General features: G+C 40.8%; 1 protein-coding gene across 1 annotated transcript in view; it reads right to left on the minus strand.

The window, feature by feature from the left end:
* Positions 1-22,014, minus strand: part of ints9 (integrator complex subunit 9) — a 102,379-nt gene that overhangs the window by 33,758 nt on the left and 46,607 nt on the right. Inside the window, exons 7-9 of the mRNA XM_003225925.4 lie at positions 19,948-20,068; positions 15,900-16,034; positions 10,627-10,738 (exon numbers count right to left, since the gene is read on the minus strand). Of these exons, the coding sequence (XP_003225973.1) occupies positions 10,627-10,738; positions 15,900-16,034; positions 19,948-20,068 (368 nt within the window). The remainder of the gene's footprint in view (positions 1-10,626; positions 10,739-15,899; positions 16,035-19,947; positions 20,069-22,014) is intronic.

Genomic DNA, 22,014 nt, shown 5'->3' on the forward strand with positions numbered 1-22,014 from the left:
ACCATAAATGTGGGTGATACGTCAGGAGAGAATACTTCTGGAACATGGCCATACAGCCCAGAAAATACACAACAACCCTGTGATCCCGGCCATGAAAGTCTTCAACAACACATAAAAACCTTTGTTTGTTTATCATCCCATCTTTCTTCCAATATAGGAGCTTAGACAGCTTATTACATTGGTTAAACCCCAACTAAAATAATATGTACCAACAAAATAAAAATTCCTGTTCTCATAATATGTCCAAAATGCAACAGGTTTAGTTTAGTCATCTTGGTTTCTAGGGAAAGTTAAGATCGAATTTGTTCTAGGATCCATTTATTGGTCTTTTGAGCAGTTTGCAGGATTCACAAGACACTTTTTCAGCACTATCTCTCACATGAGAGGGAAATATAATAACATGGACCATCCTAATGTTAGTATTCAGCATTATATCGTTGTGTCAGGATAGAATCATAGAATAGTAGAGTTGGAAGAGACCTCATGGGCCATCTAGTCCAACCCCCCGCTAAGAAGCAGGAAATCGCATTCAAAGCACCCCCGACAGATGGCCATCCAGCCTCTGTTTAAAAGCCTCCAAAGAAGGAGCCTCCACCACAGTCCGGGGGAGAGAGTTCCACTGTTGAACAGCCCTCACAGTGAGGAAGTTCTTCCTGATGTTCAGGTGGAATCTCCTTTCCTGTCGTTTGAAGCCATTGTTCCGTGTCCTAGTCTGCAGGGCAGCAGAAAACAAGCTTGCTCCCTCCTCCCTATGACTTCCCTTCACGTATTTGTACATGGCTATCATGTCTCCTCTCAGCCTTCTCTTCTGCAGGCTAAACATGCCAAGCTCTTTAAGCCGCTCCTCATAGGACTTGTTCTCCAGACCCTTAATCATTTTAGTCGCCCTCCTCTGGACGCTTTCCAGCTTGTCAACATCAGAATAGAGGGGGAGCATGACTTCCCTGGATCTAGACGCTATTCCCCTATTGATGCAGGCTTGAATCCCATTGGCTTTTTTGGCTGCTGCATCACATTGTTGGCTCATGTTTAACTTGTTGTCCACAAGGACTCCAAGGTCTTTTTCACATGTACTGCTGTCTAGCCAGGCTCCCCCATTCTGTATCTTTGATTTCCATTTTTTCTGCCGAAGTGAAGTATCTTGCATTTGTCCCTGTTGAACTTCATTTTGTTAGTTTCGGCCCATCTCTCTAGTCTGTCAAGATCGTTTTGAATTCTGCTCCTGTCTTCTGGAGTGTTAGCTATCCCTCCCAGTTTGGTGTCATCTGCAAACTTGATGATCGTGCCTTCTAACCCTTCGTCTAAGTCGTTAATAAAGATGTTGAACAGAACCGGGCCCAGGACGGAGCCCTGCTGATGGCACTCCACTTGTCACTTCTTTCCAAGATGAAGACGACTCATTGGTGAGCACCCTTTGGGTTCGTTTGTTTAGCCAATTACAGATCCACCTAACCGTAGTTTTGTCTAGCCCACATTTTACTAGTTTGTTTGCCAGAAGGTCGTGGGGGACTTTGTCGAAGGCCTTACTGAAATCCAGGTAGGCTACATCCACAGCATTCCCTGTATCGACCCAACTCGTAACTCTATTGAAAAAAGAGATCAGATTAGTCTGGCATGATTTGTTTTTGGTAAATCTGTGTTGACTATTAGCAATGACCGCATTTGTTTCTAAGTGTTCGCAGACCACTTCCTTAATGATATTTTCCAGAATCTAGCCTGGTATCGATGTGAGGCTGACTGGACGGTAATTGTTTGGGTCGTTCTTTTTTTCCCTTCTTGCCTAGTTCCTTCATGGCTGCCCTTTCAAGTCCAAGTCTTCTTCTAATTTTTTGACTGCAGTTTTCACTCCAATTAATGACTGAGTCAAAGCATGTAAAATCTTGAACTATGTCAATTTCTTCATTATCTGCTTTAAAGTTATGTAAATTATCACCATAGCTGTAGGCCTGAAGAGGGCAGCAGAACTCCAGAATGTGAACGTCCTTCAAGTCTTCCTCTAATTCCCAACCTTTTTTTTGACCAGGGACCACTCTTCAATATTAGTACCAAAAGAGTTATGAATCAGTTTTTGGTCAACTTTAGATTCTGTTTGGTTATTTGGGGTGCTGATTCAGAAAATTGCATTGGATAGATCACATCACCTCTAGTTTCTGATACAGAACATATGCCATCCAGTAGTCGCCATCTGCTTGCCCACAGAAAACCATATTTAATAATCTAGATCTGATGTGGTCTATCCAATGCAATTTTCTGAATCAGCAACCAAAGAACCCCAGGAACAGGCCTAAAAATGAAGACACGAAGGCGCCCCCACTTCCAGGTGCCACATGGAACGGCTCCACTCAGGGGGAAGGAGGAGGAGGAGAAGCAACTGTCAGGAGGCTTGTTGTTGTGTCTTTCGTGGGTAGTCAGCCTCTCCCCTCCCGACATCCCTGTTGCCTCAGCACTATAAGAGGGTTTCGTGAGACCAGCTTGTTTCAACGGTGTAGTAATGATGAGGCCATGGACAATATTTTAGTTCTTTGGGACCATTGGAGGTCCATGGACCACAGGTAGGCAACCACGGCTCTAATTGCTAGTTCCAAGAAAGGTACAAACTGAATCAGTCAGATTTGAAAAGGCGATGACTTACTACATGGGAATTGATTTGATGGGTCAAGGGGAGACCAGAAGGGAAAGGCAAGAAACACAAAGGGATGGGCACTGCATAGTGTGTGTTGAATGTTGGACTTTGCAGGACCAAAGTTCAAAATGCCTCCAGTCATGGAAACCCAATCATGGGTAAGCCAGACTCTCACAGCCTCAAGGGAAGGTGATGGAGAATCTTCTTGGAATAAATCCAGTCAAAAAATATTGTTATAAGTTGTAAATGACGTCAAGAAATGCAACAATAGTTCCTTCCATTCTAATGGAGCCTTACAGAGCTTTAATAATGCAGATAGACAATAGTTATAGCAACGTATGTGTGAATTCAGTCGCTGACCAGACATTTTGCTTTTTGTTTTAATTGAAAAATGAATCTGGATGCCTGGATAAAAGGTCTGCTGAAACTCATTGCACTGCTCTTCTTTGAGAGAAGTAATGCCTGGAATACATCTGCTTGGCTCACTGGGTACATCTGTATACAGTCAGACCTCCTTATTTGCTCGGGTGAAGGATTTCCACAAAAGGGGGGGGAAATGCAAAATTTTAGATAGTTTAGTTATTAATTGCACTGGTGAATTTAGTGAGTTCTAGAGAAACCATAGTAATCAAATCTGCAAATAATAAATTCAACAAAAGTTAAACATGTAAAGATTGGAGGGCCAACTCTGCACAGAACAATTGTTCTAAGACTAGGTGAAGAAGTTGGCCAGAGTGATTTAAATAGTTCATCACCACCAAAGTATGTGTACTTCTGCTTTCTTTCTAAAGAGGGCAGCAGAATCCCAGTACAGTACATAAAAGGCATTTTGGATTCAAGACAGAAAAAGTTCACTTGTCCATTCATTTCCTTTTAATATACGAAGAAAACAATAGAGTGGAAGCGCTACAGATTGTGGAGAGTTGGGCAAAATTCTGGGAGTTTAGAACCAAAAAGCAAAAAGAAAAAAGAGCTTGTTATAACAGTGATTTTATGTACAACTTCCAGCTAGCTGGCTAGAGAGGAATCTGGAGGCTGCAATCCAGAAAAGTAACTTTGAGCAAAACACAGAAGATCTAATATGACTGGACTGATTAGGAAGTTTTAAATTATTTTTCCCTGTCCGAACACATAGCTTGGGTGCACATTTCTCACCCAAAAGGACATAATCACCCCAAAAAGATGCCCAAACACCAAGTCTTATGTTGATCACCCAAGGTAGCCTTACCCAAAGCTGGAATAGCCCTAGTGGTCTATATGAAAGTTTGGAAAAGTGGCTTTGATGACTTGCCATCCCCAGAATCCCCAAAATGGGAGATCCTCATCATTGTGGCCCTCAAACAAATCTTCAAAGCAATGGACACTATCCAAACTCGCTACTGCCAAAAACAAATCCCTACCCTGTAGTTTAAAGACAGGCAGATTTGGAAAATTCAGGTCCTTCTCAGTTGAAATAGAAAATATTTGGAACTCAATGATGCAGAATGTGTGCCTGGTTGTATACAGAATTTTTATTTTCCCATGCCTCTGACTGTTCAGTCCTCATGTTTGAGCTTTGCTGTTCTTTTTTCTGCAGTTTTGTTAATGTGTGTTTCTAAAATATTTTGATCTCTTTAGCAACATTTTGCTTATTTTCATTAGCTTTAATTTAATGAATGAGTGGTCTCCAAGACAACCTGTCATCAACTGCCCTGCTCAGGTTTTGCAAACCCATGGCAGCCGTGGCTTCCTCAATTGTGCCAATCCATGTGCTCTTCCTCTTTTCCTGTTGCCTTCCACTTTGCTAAGCATTATAGACTGAGTATCCCTTATCTGGAATGCCTGAGACCACAAGTGATTGGGATATCAGATTTTGTACAGTACAGTATTTGCATGTACAAACATAATGAGTTGCTTCGGAGATAGTCCCCATCTCTAAACATCGAATTCATTTATGTTTCACATAAATGTTATAAACATAGCCTGAAGGTTATACATTATTTTAGGAATGAAACACTTGATTACATGAACCACCAGAAAATAAAGGTATCAGCCACATTTATGGCCACATTTGGATTATGGAGTATTTTTGATTTCAGGATAAGGAATGCTCAACCTGCATATATTTTCCCACTTTCATGCCCAAAGTGTAACAGGCATAGTAAAATTGTTTGGATTTCTAGTTAAGAGTTCAGACATGATTGGTTCCCTCACCCATTTTTTAACCTTTTTGGTAATACACAGTATCTGAAGAACTCTCTCCTCCAGCTTCACACCTGGAATGAGTTGACCATTCCATCTTTTCACTCTTGTCCCTGTTGTCTATTTTTCAGAACCATATACATAAATCAGATGTAATACGGCACGGGTTATTCTGACTTCAGTACCTTTGCACTTGAGGATCTAGTCTGATTCCTTCCCAGCAACCCTTCAAAGTCTTGGGGTGTATCTACATTGTTGAATTAATCCAGCTTAGCACTTTCTCTTGCATGGCCCAAATGTTATGAAATCATGGGAAATATTGTTTAGTATAGTCTGGCTTCTCTGAGAAGGGAGTGTAACCTTTGAGAAGGTCTTCTCTCATGTCCTCATCAACCATGTTTGAAATGTTGGTGAGACTGAGAAAGGACATCTTCTGATGATCTCAGCTCCTGGGCTGACACATACAGAGGGGTAAGATATATGAAATAGTCTCAACCTGAACCATATTCTTTCAGTCACTGCTTGTCATCTGTGAGTTCATAGACTCACAGAATTGGAAGAGACCACATGGGCCATCTAGTCCAACTCCTTCTAGGCAGGAAAGCCACAATCAAAAACACTCCTGACAGATGGCCATCCATGCTCTGTTTAAAATCCTCCAAAGATAGCGCCTCCACTACACTCTGAAGCAGTGAGTTCTATTGTTGAACAGTTCTTACGCTCAGGAAGTTCTTCCTAACGTTCAGGTGGAGCTAATTGATTCCGTGTACAGAAACACTCAAGTAATGTTTTCTAGATGTTGTCGAAGGCTTTCATGGCCAGGATCACAGGGTTGTTGTATGTCTTTTGGGCTGTGTGGCCATGCTCCAGAAGTATTCTCTCCTGACGTTTTGCCCACATCTATGGCAGGCATCCTCAGAGGTTTTGAGGTATGGATAAACTAAGTAAGGAAAGGAAAGAATATATATCTGTGTAGAGTCCAGGGTGGCAAGAGTCCTTTGTCACTGGGAAGCCAGCATTAATGTTTCAGTTAATCACCCTAATTAGCATTGGAAAGGTTTTTGTCTCTTGCCTGGGGGCATCCTTTGTTCAGTCATTAGCTGTCCTCTGCCCTCAGAGTGTTGGTTCCCATCTACTGTTTTGATTTTAGAGTTTTGTAATACTGGTAGCCAGATTTTGTTCATTTTCATGGTTTCTTCCTTTCAGTTGAAATTGTCCACATGCTTGTGGATTTCAATGGCTTCTCTGTGTAGTCTGACATGATAGTTGTTGGAATGGTCCAGCATTTCTTTGTTCTCAAATAATAATATAATATACTCCTCTGCAGGAGTCTACCAGATACCATGCAACTGTGGACAAGTATACATAGGGACCACCAAACGCAGTGCCCAAACAAGAGTCAAAGAACATGAAAGGCACTGCAGACTAATTCAACCAGAGAAATCAGCCATAGCAGAGCACTTGATGAACCAGCCTGGACACAGGATATTATTTGAGAACACAGAAATGCTGAACCATTCCAACAACTATCATGCCAGACTACACAGAGAAGCCATTGAAATCCACTGAAACATTAATGCTGGCTTCCCAGTGACAAAGGACTCTTGCCACACCCTGGACTCTACACAGATATATATTCTTTCCTTTCCTTACTTAGTTTATCCATGCCTCACAACCTCTGAGGATGCCTGCCATAGATGTGGGCGAAACGTCAGGAGAGAATACTTCTGGAACATGGCAACACAGCCCGAAAGACATACAACAACCCAATGTTTTCTAGAGTCAGTCCTTTGTGAGGTAGGGGCATAGGACTCCCATGAAAGTGAAAATCCACACATAAAGAAATTGCTAGGGCTTTTTAAATCCAAGAAAACACCTCTCTAGGGATGTCTAGGTGTTCTAGCAAGACTATATGCAACCTTTGCTGGAAGATGCTAACATAATTGCATCGGAGGACCAAGGGATTCCTAGAAAAATGTTCTCTCAAGAAAAGTCCTTCACCTTGGAGTCACTTAGGGGGACCTAGAGATTCCTAGAGATAATCTTTTTAAATCAAAGCCATGAATAATCAAATCTGCAAAAGTCAAAACCTCAAGTGCAGAGGGACAACTGTACTTCCTGATACAATCGTGAATATTCAAATCCCTGTGTCTTTGGTAACACCCACCAAGCTCGAGAGATAGTACTATTATGAATTACATCCCTGGGCCAAATCTGCCAGGGTACATTTACTGCCAAGACCGACCGAGTTCAACACACATGTCTGGGGTGCACAACCGGTAACAACATTTCAAGTAATCTGGCAAGTGATGCTCCTCACACCCACAGCATTGGACAGATCCACAATTAGCAGCTTCTCTGCTGGTGAAAATTAATTTGCTAGTTTGTTCTAAATTTGTAACAACAGCTGTGGATATAACCTAGGCATGAATCACTGGAGCGCAAAAAGGAAGAACCACACTCCGAAAAGGAAAGGCAAGAAAATGAAACGAAAAGAAGCACAGTACTGGTATTTATAAATATAAATAAAAGAGAAACAGTCAGTTTGGTTATTTTTGCCAAAGGCAGGGAATGCAATGACTGTATGTATGTTCATTTCTGCATACGGTTTAAATGGAAGCAAGTCTTCTTTTTTTGTGGAGCATCCCTAATCCTTCCATGCTATTTCTGCTTCTGATACCACATTTTCTGTTAAAGAAGTAACACCCAGGAACACACTTATTTTTCTAGCTGAATTATCAGCATGGTGTTATTATATGGCTTCAAGTCTTTTCCAACATATGGAGACCCTAAGGACAACCTATCATTGGGTTTTCTGAGGTTGAGAGTATGTCATTCGCCCAAGGTCATCCAGTGGGGTTCCATAGCCATGTGAAGACTTGAACCTCGGATTCCAGAGTCATAGTTGAACACTCAAAATACTATATCACGCTGAAGTATATCTGAAGTGAAATCTGTGTATTTTGTGGCTGCAGGAGAATGATGCCACAGGCTCTTGGAGGCCTCTTTCTCATGGAGTAAGAACATTTCCTAAAATCACAGATTTGGAAGAGACCCCAGGGCCTCTATACCTCACAACCTCTGAGGATGCCTGCCATAGATGTGGGCGAAACGTCAGGAGAGAATGCTTCTGGAACATGGCCACACAGCCCGAAAGACATACAACAACCCCAGGGCCATTCTTTTCCAAGTCCACTCTGTCATGCAGCAAGACACAATCCAAGTCCTCCCAAGAGATGTCCATCCAGCCTGTCTAAAAAATGCAAAAGAAGGAGATTCTACCGAATTTCAAGCCAATGCCTTCTAACTGTCAGGATGTTCTTCCAAATATTCAAGTAGAATCTCTTTTCCTGTAGTTTGAACCCATTGCTTCTCTGGAGCAGTAGAAAATAAGCCTGCCCCATCTTCAACATAACAACCTTCAAAATGTTTGAGAGAACATTGCAAGCTCTCCTGTCACCCTTTCACCTTATTTTCTCCATGTTAAACATTCCAAATCTATGAAAGAACATGGCTTCTCCTTCTTTTCTCCAGGCTAAACATACCTAGCTCCCTAAACCACTTTCTATAGGGTATATTTAGCCCTGAGAAAAGGTTAGAAGGGGACATGAGAGCCATAAACTGAAGTCAAATTGACTTGACACCAACTTGATGGCAAGTAATTGCAACAATTCTGAGCCACGCTGCACATGCTAAGTACTTTGGAGAGTGTCTAGATCAAAGACAATCATTTATAGCTCTGCTTGCCAAGATGAGTATGCCAGTGTCCCAAATTCCTGTCTTTTCCCTATCTTTGTAGTTGTTGTCACTGTGATGGCTGCATGTCAATTGGTCTCCATTTCCATCAGTGCCAACTTGGTTGAAAGAAAGACTAGAGATCACATGATCATTACATTTCCAAGTGGCCATAGTACTCCATCTGTAGATGGCCAAACTGGGAAGCTTCTCCTCACTGACCACCCAAAAAAGAGGGATCCAAGTAGTCAGCCTCTGCATTACAAAGGTGTGTCAGATGTCTCAGTCATAGAGAAGCAATCCCTATGGGTATGGCATTCTCCTACTTCACAGCCAGAAAATAATTAGAAGAAGCTTCCATGGACCATCCAACAACCAAACCGGGGAATGGTAGAAACCTAGGAATGGTAGAAACTACCTTGCGTCAAAGCTAGACAACTTGTTCATTGATCTCTATCCACACAGCATTTTCCAGCTAGCATGGTAGGGGAAGGTGGGAGTCATCACCCCAAGATATTAGACAAAGGGTTCCAGTCTGAAGAAGGCCAATCTACAATGTCTCGTAAAGGAAGTCCCATGAATTTGGACTTCTTGTCTTTCTCCCTCCCAAAGGAAGGTGTTTGAAATGTTTCCAGTGTGGTACATCTATGTTGAGTTCAAGATCCCAGAAGCAAAGGTGTACACGTGGTGTCTATCTAGTTTTGCATCCAGTTACACTTTGTTACCATTCAACCTAAGGGCTGCAGTGCAATCAATGTCTTAAGTCTGAATACGAAGGCTTACACCCCAAGTCACTCATGGAAGATCCCTGCACTTGAATCTGGATGGCTTGTGAGCAAAGCATGTGGGCGACAGACTGCAACCCTCCAATTTATAGCTTAAAATATGAAATGTTTATCATTCTCCCTTATGTGTTAGCGTGATGGAAGGCTATAAGACAAAAAATACTCTTTCTGGGCAATACTGGCTGGGGTGAATTACTGGAGTTGACATCCTCCCCCACCCCCGATCCTTTCCAAACTGTATAAAATCTGAATAAAAATTGATTACAGGTATCTATATACATAACTACCAATTACTGATTTAAATTTTGAAGATTTCATTCTCAGAGGACATTCAAAATTGGGGTCTGATTGGTCCAAATATTATTATTATTATTCCTGATCAAACTAGACCCACTGAAGCAATGGTCTTATTTGTAGGTTGATTCACCATTCAGTATTTGATTGAATGGATTAACTCTAGTTGAGATTAATCAACAGGCTGTCAGTCATTCTGGTCAAAGAGCAGAATTTTTGTACCAAAATAAATTGCATTTTCTATACAGAAAATCTGAGCGGGAAACTCAAAAAGAAAATGCCTTTTAAGAACCCTCATCCATTTTATTGCAGAGAAGTTCTGAATTGCCAAGATTCTTGTATGCTCAGGAGTCTTCATGTTATGAATCGTCAACATATAGGAAACGATCTAACATTCAAATATTTTATTTATATTCTCTCCGCTTATAATCACATTCAGCCACACAACGTTTATGGTCTCCTGCTCCCCCATTTGCTCTTTGCTAGATGCAGTTGAGCTGTCAAGAGCAGGAAAAGGGAGAGACAAGTTTGGCTTTGAAGAAGGGCAAGGACGAACATTAACAAAACGTGTGTGAAGGTTTTAAACTGGCGGAGCGACAGACAGGAAACGGGAGACCTGCGACTAGGGACTCAGCTTGGGAGCTTTGTCAAAACAGGACTCGTTGGCAGACATGCCGTCCACTTAGTGAACGAACAAGAGCAGACGATTCCATCTCATTATGCCGGTTCCCTTCCAAAACCGTGCGTATTCGCTCCCCTCCTTCCTCTTTCCGAAGGTACAACTTGCATCTCTCAAAAGCACTTACCGTATTAATGAGAGAGGCAAAGGCACATCGTAAAAAATCTGAACTGCTAGTTTTATGCCAGAAAGCCAGGGAGAGGATGAGAGGGAGAGTCAAAGCAGTTACTTCTGTTCCAGGAATCGCAGAACGATTTCCCACTTGAGGGTTATGAGTCAGATTATAAAGCAAGCAAAGCACAACCTGGCCGCTCGGCCTGGATGCCTACCAAGGTTGCTGCAGAATTCGCCCACCATGCCGTCCGGATTGGCGGTCGGGATCTGGGTGAGTCCCGTCAGGATGAGAACGTCGCTGTTCTTGAGGGATGTCTGGTCCATGGGCTGAAAAAGAGGGTGTCCAAAAGAGAAATTCTGTTAGACAAGAATGTCAGAACCACTTTGGATCAGAGGAAATACCTCTCTGGTCCAGCTTTCTGTTCTTCAAAGGACCAGCTATTGTAAGTATGGGCTGATGGTCTGTAAAGTGCTCTTCCTCCACATAATGGCCAAATCTCAAAACTATCCAGTAACATAAATGGATTAATTTATATTTAGTGGAACTCTTTAGATACTTTAGCTAGAAAGCTTCTGGTGGGAAAACGATACACAACTTGGAATGGGCAAGTCCATGTTCAATGTGTTGTTGAAGGCTTTTATGGCCAGAATCACTGTGTTGCTGTGAGTTTTCCAGGCTGTATGGCCATGTTCAAGAAGCATTATCTCCTGACATTTCACACACATCTATGGCAGGACCTCAAAGGTTGTGAGGTCCTCCCAACAAAGAATTCCCTCAGACAGGAAGCAGACAGGCTTTGAAGCTGCAAGGTCATAAAATGCAAATTAAGGTGGCCAATTGCAACATTAACACTTGCCTCCAACCCTGGACATTCCACAGACATATAAACCTCCTTTGCCTAGTTTCCAACAGATCTCACAACCTCTGAGGATGCCTGCCATAGATGTAGGTGAAACTCCAGGAGAGAATACTTCTGGGACATGGCCATACAGCCCAGAAAACTCATAGCAACAAGGTCCATGTTCCTTTTAGACAGTTCTCATAGCTCTTGGGATGTGAGATCAGTCTTTTCTGTCTAGGTTGTTACATGTTTTCCGGGCTATATGGCCATGTTCCAGAAGTATTCTCTCCTGACGTTTCGCCCACATCTATGGCAGGCAACCTCAGAGGTTGTGAGGTATGGAGAAACTCACAACCTCTTAGGATGCCTGCCATAGAGGTGGGTGAATCGTCAGGAGAGGGTAGTTCTGGAACATGGCCATACAGCCCGGAAAACATGCAACAACCCTGTGATCCCGGCCATGAAAGCCTTCAACAACACTTTTCTGTCTACTTTGATTTTCTTTGATTGCTTTTATACTATTTAACCCATAGGAATCTATCTTCCATAAGTCTTGGTTTGGAATACATCTCAGCACAAGGACCTCATAAATGGGTCATAGCGATCTTGAATGTCAGCCATGGCGGGATAATCTCTTTTCACAGACTTTGGCCCTTCAGATGTTTTGGCCTTCAACAATTCCTACCGGCTGTTGGGAATTGTGAGAGTTGAAGTCCAAAACACCTGGAGGGCTGAAGTTTGTTCATGCATGCTATACAGAATAGATACATAATTCAGTTCAACAAGTTGGAAGTCCAGAAAAGTATGTTTTCTTAGTTCTGAGTAAAAACACAACAGTATGGACTGAAGAGTGGGAGACTCACATTTTTTAAAATGAAACTCTCATAATCAGAAAATGCCAATAAGGCCATAAAAGCAATATTGAATCTCCCCCTGGAAAATATATGTGATCATTATGCAGTATTCAATAGTTATAATTTAATCTTCCGTTGAGTGGAAGGCAGGAGGGACCACCATTGATTCTTTGGGTCAACGTGCAAAGGGGACTTTTGAGAGCCTTCTGGCAAACCTTCTGGGCTGCGTCCATGTCCTTCCCTTTAACCCTCCGTAAGAGTCAACGCCGGATTTGCTTTCTGAGCCAAGAGTTGATTTTGTAAGTTACTGGTGTTGAGCAGCACCAGGGCAAAGTGTCCTCATAGAGAGGGTTAGAGCTCCAAATTTCACTTAATAAAAGGGATTATGCATATTGGGTTGATCGAGGTTTTCGCCCCTGAACACAAGGTAAGAGCAGCTGTTGCTGAAAGAGACCCAAGTATGATGTTCTGGATCTCAGTTGAAAAATACTGTTGTCTTTATTAAGATAAATTAAGGAAAGGCAAAGCTATGCATGCCATGTATGTAGTATAGGAAATATAGTAAGTGATCTTTTGGAAGGGGGCATGGATTATTGGAAGTAACTGGTGATTAAATGAATGGTTGACTAGAAGAGTTGTTAGGGGAGTGAGATTCAAGATTAGTCAGGATATGAATGATGGTGAGTTATGTGGAGTCAGCATGAGCCAGTATTGACATGAATTCAATAAATAATCTACGATGCTATGTTCAATTCCTATTTAACAAACCATGATTTTTGCATTATATCCACGAACCCCTGAGAAAGTTACAAGAAGGAATATTGGAAAGTTTGAAGTCAGGTGGATAAAGTGATTAAAGGCCATTAATCCAGGATGGTGCTGGTCAATGAGGAGGTCAGGTGGATAAAGTGGTGCCCAGGAGCAATGAGGACATATAGAAGGTCAACACATTTGAGACCACTGGTGGGACAGAAGGTGGTCATCACTTTGATGTCAGGGGAACATGGGAAATACAAGGAAGCCCTCCATGGTTGGTAGCAGTGTTGGGATTGATGGAAGTCTACACATTTGGGTGGAAGTGGTTGCTCAAGCAGAAGCCCTGTACCAAGGTTCATCTTACTTCAGGTTTGGTCCAAGAATCACATTTTTTTTTGGAAGCAAAGAGGCATCAACCGTTGCACAGCAAAATTAGTGACAAGAGTAAGTTCTAGAGAACACACCTTCCCTTTTGTTTCACTTTTTTCTTTGATCTATGTACTCAAACCTTTTTGGTCCTTTCCTACCTTCGACTCACCTCCCCTGCCTTACCAAATTATTTATTTATTTATTTATTTATTTACAGTATTTATATTCTGCTCTTCTCACGCCGAAGGGGACACAGGGCGGATTACAATGAACACATATATGGCAAATATTCAGTGCCAACGGACAAACAACATATATAGACAGACACAGAGGCATTAAACATGTTTTTTCCAGCTTCACGATTCCGGCCACAGGGGGAGCTGTTGCTTCACTGTCCACTAGTAGCTGTACTTCCTCATTCCTTTCCTCGTGTTTTGCTGGCAGTTTTTATGATGTTGTAAATTAGTTAAATTAGCCTCCCGCATAAAGCGTACCTAAATTTCCCTACTTGACAGATGCAACTGTCTTTTGGGGCTGCATAGGTCAACAGCAATGGTTGGGAGCTTAACCCGACCCGGGCTTCGAACTCATGACCTCTCGGTCGGTAGTGATTTATTGCAGCTGGTTACTAGCCAGCTGCGCCACAGCCCGGCCCTAATGTTAGACACTTATATCCCTTTGTGTAGGAAATCCATCAGTATAGTTGTTTACATCTCTGCATAAGAGGATCCATGAAGCTCCTGCCTTAGGATGGCTTGCACTCACTTATGGAAGCCAGGGTTCTCCTATTAAAATGTAGGTAATTCTCTTTTATCTTCTATATTTCTCCATCCTGGGTGGAGTTCATGAAATAATAAATGTAAGTTTTATATTTTTTTAATCTTACAAGAGCACCCTAAGTACTTATGTCCTCTTTTTCTACTACAAACTCATATTGCACTTTCTTTATTGCACCCTGCTTGATGTAGATGCCAAATATTCCTACAAATTGGCCCCTTCCCACCACATTATATTTACATTGCTCTAAATTTTGTTATTTTCTTGTATGGTTCCCGTAGATACCTACATAAAGAATGAGATATATAGTCAGCCTTCCACATTTGTCAGTTTGACTTTTGTGAATGTAACTATTGGCCGATTTGATTAAAATGTTCCTCTGGAAGTTGGTCATGGAGCCACACTGGAAGATCTAGTAGTTTCTAGAGAGAACGTCTCTCTAGGAATTTCTAGGTCTTCCAGTGCAGAACTTGGCCATAGAGTCATCATGGAAGATGTAAGAGATTCCAAAAGAGGTGTTCTCTTAGGTTGCAACATAATAGATTTTTAATTTCCGTTTTTTCTACTTTTGCAAATTTTGGGAACCACTGCTCTTCATGATCCCCAATTGACTGAGGATGCAACTTGTGAATATTCTCTAGGTTTTTTATGTCTTTGAATAACAGCACTGATGCCGCAGCTTGGGAAAAGAAGTAGCTGCAAACAGACAACAAAGGTCCTGGGGACAAGCTAAAGAAAGATCCACCAATTCCCCTGTTCTTTCTTCCTTTTGCACTAAAATAGTTCACAGACAAAAAAATAAAGCTATTCCCTGTTAGACAGGTTGAAGCAGATTTGAGAATATCGCTGCAGATCCCATCAGTTCTCCAAACATGTAGCTGTGTGCTACCAAAAGGGAAAAAAATATGGATCTTATGAGAATTAATTTACTGGAAATTACATCTATAGCACTATGAAGGCTTTAACCTTAGACGAACAGGGTGGACACGTTGGCAAGTGGTTAAGCCATCATTCCTTCACAAAGAGATAATTCAAAGAGTGATATAGGGGCAATCTGGAAAGCATCTTCAAGGATTATAGAGTGAAATATGTGGCTTTAAAAGGATGAATGAAAGAGAGGGGAGGAGAGAGCGAGAGCAAATGGAGGATCTGAGGGGTTTTATAGACATTTCAGAGAATAAAGCAAATAATATGAATAGTATCGGTGTTCTATTAGTGAATGAAAGGATTTAGTTTTTTTTATGGCCAACTCTACTACGTGGGTTTAATCATGGGCATTTGCCTGAGTGACAGGTTTCAAGGGCATTTAGCCTAGAATAAAAGCAGCCAAGCTTTCTTGAGTTAAGTGCTGCTTTCTTCACCAGAGTAATTTATCTGTGACTCTTAGGGCTAACCAGTGAAATAAGGAACAGGGCTTCTGTACCTTATGGTATAAAAAAGGGATTTCAGAAGGTTTGTTAACTGGTTTGAGTCAAAAGGAACACAGATTCCATCTTCTAGACAAGCATTAAAGGAATAGAAACCTTAAGGCAACCCTAAGGAGGACATACCACCAGCAGAGAAGGTTGAAACCACCGATCATAATTTTGCATGGGGAAAAATCCTGATATACGAGTTACGAGTTCCCTTTCTTTTGGATTAGAAACATCCAAGCATTCTGACCACACTGTACAGGGATACTGGTCTTTGTAGGCCAAAACTATACTTTCTCCATGCAAACTGTGGTGCAATGACACAGGATTCACAATGTACAGCTTGCTTTATGGAAAGATATATATATACACACACACACAATTACACACACATTTGTGTGAGCTATATCCTGCCTTTCTTCCAAGACTTCCTCCTATCAGGAAGTTGAAAACCTTTTCTTACTTCTGCAAGTGTTACCTGTGGGTGTGTTGTGAGCAGCGATGATCCTGAGACATAGGACACCTTCTCATAATGTGACTGAATGATCCAGTTGGAGCTGCCAAGGGCATATCCAGAACTGAGAGGAGAAATTTGCACGGCACCGAAAAGTTCCTGTGAGAGGGTGGAGAGAAAACAAAACCCCCCAAACAATATATGAATTGGATGATTTCAGAAAATAATGCACAATGCTGTAATCAAACACTTGTGATCTTTTGGTTCAAGTCACTCCTCTGTGTTCAAAGCCAGTACACCTGTAAATGGAAGTTGTTGAGGAATAACTGGCTTGTGTTCAGATTATGTGAAATACTGTATCATATATGAGCCAGATCAAGTTTTAAGATCTTTGAGAAGGGATTTCTCTTGGTTCTACTACCAACACAGGGCTGTCTAGCTGTGAGAACATCCTCAGTAGCTGCTCCTAGATCAGGCATGGGCAAACTTTGGCCCTCCAGGTGTTTTGGACTTCTATTCCAACAATTCCTAACAGCCTACTTCGTGGTTCACTTTTCGCGGATTTGCTGTTTTGCGGTTTTTCAATAAACTCTAAAAGACTATTGTAAATCATAAAAAATTACAATTTACAGCCTAAGGAAGGAAGGAAGGTGAAGCCAAAGGGAAAGAAAAGGAGCCCAAGAGGCAACAAGAGGAGAAGGAGGTGATTTATCAACACATGATTGGTTGATAAAGACTTAAAATAGTGTATAACTACTAAAATAATGTATAAATATTGAAATAAATATAGTGCCCCTACTTCATGGAATTTCACTTATTGTGGGTGGTCCCGGAACGTAACCCCCGCAATAAGTGGTGGAACACTGTATATATATACTATATACACACACACTAAATACAGAGAGAAATATTATACTATATAGAGGATATATATATATATATATATATATATATATATATATATATATACACACTATATATACTCTATATTAGATGCACCCTACCTATATAGACACCTTAACTATATAGACGTAGATGAACCTTAACTATATATACTCAAGAAGAAGTCCAAAAAAAGTGGACCCCAAAATATCTATGCTTTTCTACATACAGTAGAGTCTCACTTATCCAAGCTAAACGGGCCGGCAAAAGCTTGGATAAGCAAATATCTTGGATAATAAGGAGGGATTAAGGAAAAGCCTATTAAACATCAAATTAGGTTATGGTTTTACAAATTAAGCACCAAAACATCATGTTATACAACAAATTTGATGGAAAAAGTAGTTCAATATGCAGTCATGTTATGTTGTAATTACTGTATTTATGAATTTAGCACCAAAATATCACGATATATTGAAAACATTGACTACAAAAATGGCTTGGATAATCCAGAAACTTGGATAAGCGAGGCTTAGATAAGTGAGACTCTACTGTACTGTAGTGTAACTCTTATCAAAGAAGGCACAATCCTGCTTTGGATCCCAATCCAGGAGAAAGGTGGAATGTAAATTAAAATACGTAAAAATAATGCATAAACAAACAACTGGAAAGGTCTGACGTCATCATGCTCTGCTTGCAATTTTCCCAGAAATGTCTGCTTTGGTGACAACTGGTTACGGGACCATTTATTATTTCTGAACTACCATTTCCAGAATCCCTCTGCTGGCATAACCAACTTCTGGGAGCCTCAGTCCAAAAATAGTAGCCTTTCTAAGCCTTGGGCCAGACAGATCTTTGGCAGGGTCTTTAATGGTTCTTGCTGCATCCTCAACAAATAATAGCTAAAACTGCTTCCCCTTTCTGCAATTAACTCAGCGGCTTGTATTAACCATATTGACATCCTGTCTCTCAGTTTCAAATTTCCAAGGCAGCTTATAATGTAAATTACAACTGTGACACTAAAACCAGTTTAAAAGAACAGCAATAGATGCATGAAACGCATACTAAACCAATTATTATGAACAATTATGCAAAATTATGAAGAAGATGAGCAGCGCGAATGCAGAATCAAGGGGCACCTCTGAATACTCCTTACAAATGTATGGAAAACCCAAACCTGGACATTCTAGAAGTCTACTTCTAATTTTGGAAAACACATATACAGTAGAGTCTCACTTATCCAACTTTCGCTTATCCAACATTCTGGATTATCCAAAGCAGTCTGCCTTTTAGTAGTTCTGTGTTTTTATAGTCGATGTTTTCAATACATTGCAATGTTTTGGTGCTAAATTCATAAATACAGTAATTACTACATAACGTTACCATGTATTGAACTACTTTTTCTGTCAATTTGTTGTAAAACATGATGTTTTGGTGCTTAATTTATAAAACTATAACATAATTCGATGTTTAATAGGCTTTTCTTTAATCCCTCCTTATTATCCAATATTTTCACTTATCCAACGTTCTGCCAGCCCATTTATTTGGATAAGCGAGACTCTACTGTACACTGAATATTCCTTATTTGAAATGTTTGGGAACAGACAACCCGTGGGGATAATTTTAGGGTATAATGAAATACTTAAAGGCCATGAGAACCACCACTCCTCTTAATGTTCCTCCAGCAGCAGCAAGGGTGTCCATCTGGGCAGCTAAACCTGGCAATTATAACTGGATGGCCCCCCCATGAGGGTCTTCCTCCAGGGGCAAACCAAGAATGGGCAACTTGGAAATCCCTAAACAGACTCAGAAGCAGAGTGGGCAGATCAAAAGACAACCTGGCAAGATGACACTACCTGGAGGAATCCTCCACCTTGTGTGAATGTGGAGCAGAACAAACAACTCCTCATACGTATGCTTGCCCACAATGCCCTGCCTCATGTACGGAGGAGGAGTTGTTTAAAGCTACGGACAATGCAATTGCTGTTGCCCGCTTTTGGTCTAAAACTATTTAACTGTTTGTTATTCCTTTATTTTATCACTTTTAAACTTATTTATTATGCAATGCTTTTGACACAAAATGAATAAATAAATCCAGGTTAGATTACTGTAATGTGTCTACATGGGGCTGCCCCAGAAGGGTGTTTGGAAACTTCAACTAGTGCAAAGGGTCAGCTGCCAGATGCAGGGTATAGGGAAAGAACTACCCCTCTCCTAAAACAACTGAAGCAGGCCTTCCCCGAAGAAGATTGACAGTCATTGTGATGTGTGATATGTGAACTATATAGCGGATCTTCAGCAATAGGGTTGTTTCACGGCATAAAAGAATAGGACATTACATGGGTTTTAACGGTTTTCAATTCATGTTATGCTAGTTTTATGCTTGTTGTCGTGGATAACGGGTGTTCATAATGTTCAATGTGTTGTTGAAGGCTTTCATGGCCGGGATCACAGGGTTGTTGCATGTTTTCCGAGCTGTATGGCCATGTTCCAGAAGCATTCTCTCCTGACGTTTCAACCACATCTATGGCAGGCCTCCTTAGAGGTTGTGAGGTATGGAGAAACTAAGCAAGGAAGGTTTATATATATCTGTGGAAAGTCCAGGGTGGGGGAAGAACTCTTGTCAGTTGGAGGTCAGCGTGAATGTTGTGGTTAATCACCCTAATTTGCATTGAATAGCTTCATCTACTGGCTACTTTTGCCTGGGGGCATCCTTTGTTAGCTGCCTCAAGTTCCCATGTCTGGAACTCCTCCTGAAAAACTCCTGAAAACAGAGGAGTTCCAGACATGGGAATTAGGGGAAAACCGTTTATTGGACTAGACTGAATTCCACTTGAAACGCAACAGGACTCTGCTCTATTTTGCTTTGTTATCCAAAGTGCAGTGGTTCGGGGAGGTCATGATTTGGAAACTATAAACCATTTCACAAACATATTCCACGACATGGTGTAGTGATTAGAACTTTGCACTAGGGCTCCAGGGTTTGAACCCCCATCTACTGAATAGCCTTGGGCAATATATAGTCATCCTTAGAGTAAGGCAAACTCAGCTTCCCTCTGAACAATCACACCAAGAAATCACTATGATAAGATCACCACAAGTCAGAAACAATTTGAAGGAACACAACAACAAAGCTTGCTCCCACATCCCATCTCTCATTTTCTCCCAAAGTCCTTGTATTTAGAATACTCACTATTTTCTGGGAATACCCAACCAGCTGGATTTTACTGAGCGCCGAGTTCACTTCCTGCATATTGTAGCATCTCCTCCAAGTTGCAACTTCCACGGCATCCTTCAAGGGACTGGGCAGCAACCTACACAAGTCAAATAAAGACTGGGATTGTCAACACAATGGACATCTGGATGAACTCAGCAGATCTATGAATGAAAGGCGATCAAGATGGGAGCATCTTTGCAACTCCCAATTCGGATTTGGATTGCACTGATTTATCTGGATGCATTTCAACTGAGATTATGGGAGAGATATCAGACTGAGACTAATTTGGTTTCTTTGTTGGGTGCAGCACCAGCATTTATTTTCCCTAATTATTTAGTAAAAATATGTATACTCCACTCTATACCTGAGGCTTCCAGGGCACTGCATAGAGTTTAATTTTATTTGTGCAGTTTTATGGTTGGTATAACATTTTAATGAAGTGCAAGGAGGTTTAATGTCCTAACTTTGTAAATTGTTTAATTGTTTTTAAATTAATTTTTAGATTTATTCTATAATCAATATTTCTGTATAGCTTTTAAAGGATATTAATTACAAATTAACAGCATCAATCTACACTAGAACAATTTATAGACAGATTAAAGGAAAAGAAATACTATAGACACATTTACAATTAGGGAGAGAAAAGGGATGAAGCATTTACTACCAATGGTTATACAAAGCATATATTATTACTTCCCTGCATATCAATACAGTAGAGTCTCACTTATCCAACATTCGCTTATCCAACATTCTGGATTATCCAACGCATTTTTGTAATCAATGTTTTCAATACATCGTGATATTTTGGTGCTAAATTCGTAAATACAGTAATTACTACATAGCATTATTGAGTTTTGAACTACCTTTTCTCTCTAATTTGTTGTATAATATGATGTTTTGATGCTTAATTTGTAAAATCATAACCTAATTTGATGTTTAATAGGCTTTTCCTTGATCACTCCTTATTATCCAACATATTCATTTATCCAATGTTCTGCCGGCCCGTTTATGTTGGATAAGTGAGACTCTACTGTATTTCTTATTTCTACTACTTATTTAATTTATATCTGTTTTTCTGCTATATAGTAATCAGAATTAGAGAAGCTATTTGATATTAGAGATATAACAATTATTGGGAAACTGGGTTGCAGGGAGTTTTCTGAGCTGTCTGACCATGTTCCTTTACAACTTTCTCAATAATGTGTTATTGAAGGCTTTCATGGCTGGAGTCACTGGGTTGCTGTGAGTTTTCTGGGTTGTATAGTCATGTTCCAGAAGCATTCTCTCCTGACATTTCACCCACATCTATAGATCTGTGGAATGCCCAGGGTGGGAAAAAGAACTCTTGTCTCTTTGAGGCAAGTCTGACATGGTAGTTGCGAGAGTGGTCCAGCATTTCTGTGTTCTCAAATAATATATTGTGTTCAGGTTGGTTCATCAAGTGCTCTGCTATGGCTGTTCCTTGATTCGTGTCTGGGCAATGCTGCTGAATTTGGTGGTCCCTATGTAGACTTGTCCACAGCTGCATGGTATATAGTAGACTCCTGCAGAGGTGAGGGGATTCATCTTGTCCTTTGCTGAGCATAGCATTTGTTAGATTTTCTTAGTGGGTCTGTAGATAGTTTGTATGTTGTGTTTCTTCATCAGCTTCCCTATGCACTGCAGACTGATTCAACCAGAGAAGCCAGCCATAGCAGAGCACTTGATGAACCAACCTGGACATAGAGTATTATTGAGAACACAGAAATGCTGGACCACTCTCACAACCACCATGTCAGACTACACAGATGAGCAATTGAAATCCACAAGCATGTGGACAATTTCCACAGAAAGGAGGAAATCATGAAAATGAACAATATCTGGCTACCTGTATTTAAAAAAACCTTCTAGAATCAGGACAGTAAATAAAGAACTCAGAAAGAATTCCAAATAGGAAACAATCAGGGAAAATACACCTCCTAGCAAAGGATTTCCCCAGGCAAGAAGCAGCCAGGCTTTGAAGCTGCAAGGCCATTCAATGCTAATCAAGCTATCAACTGCAAC

This window comes from Anolis carolinensis, chromosome 1, assembly GCF_035594765.1.
Source record: "Anolis carolinensis isolate JA03-04 chromosome 1, rAnoCar3.1.pri, whole genome shotgun sequence".
NCBI classification, from domain to species: Eukaryota; Metazoa; Chordata; class Lepidosauria; order Squamata; family Dactyloidae; genus Anolis; species Anolis carolinensis.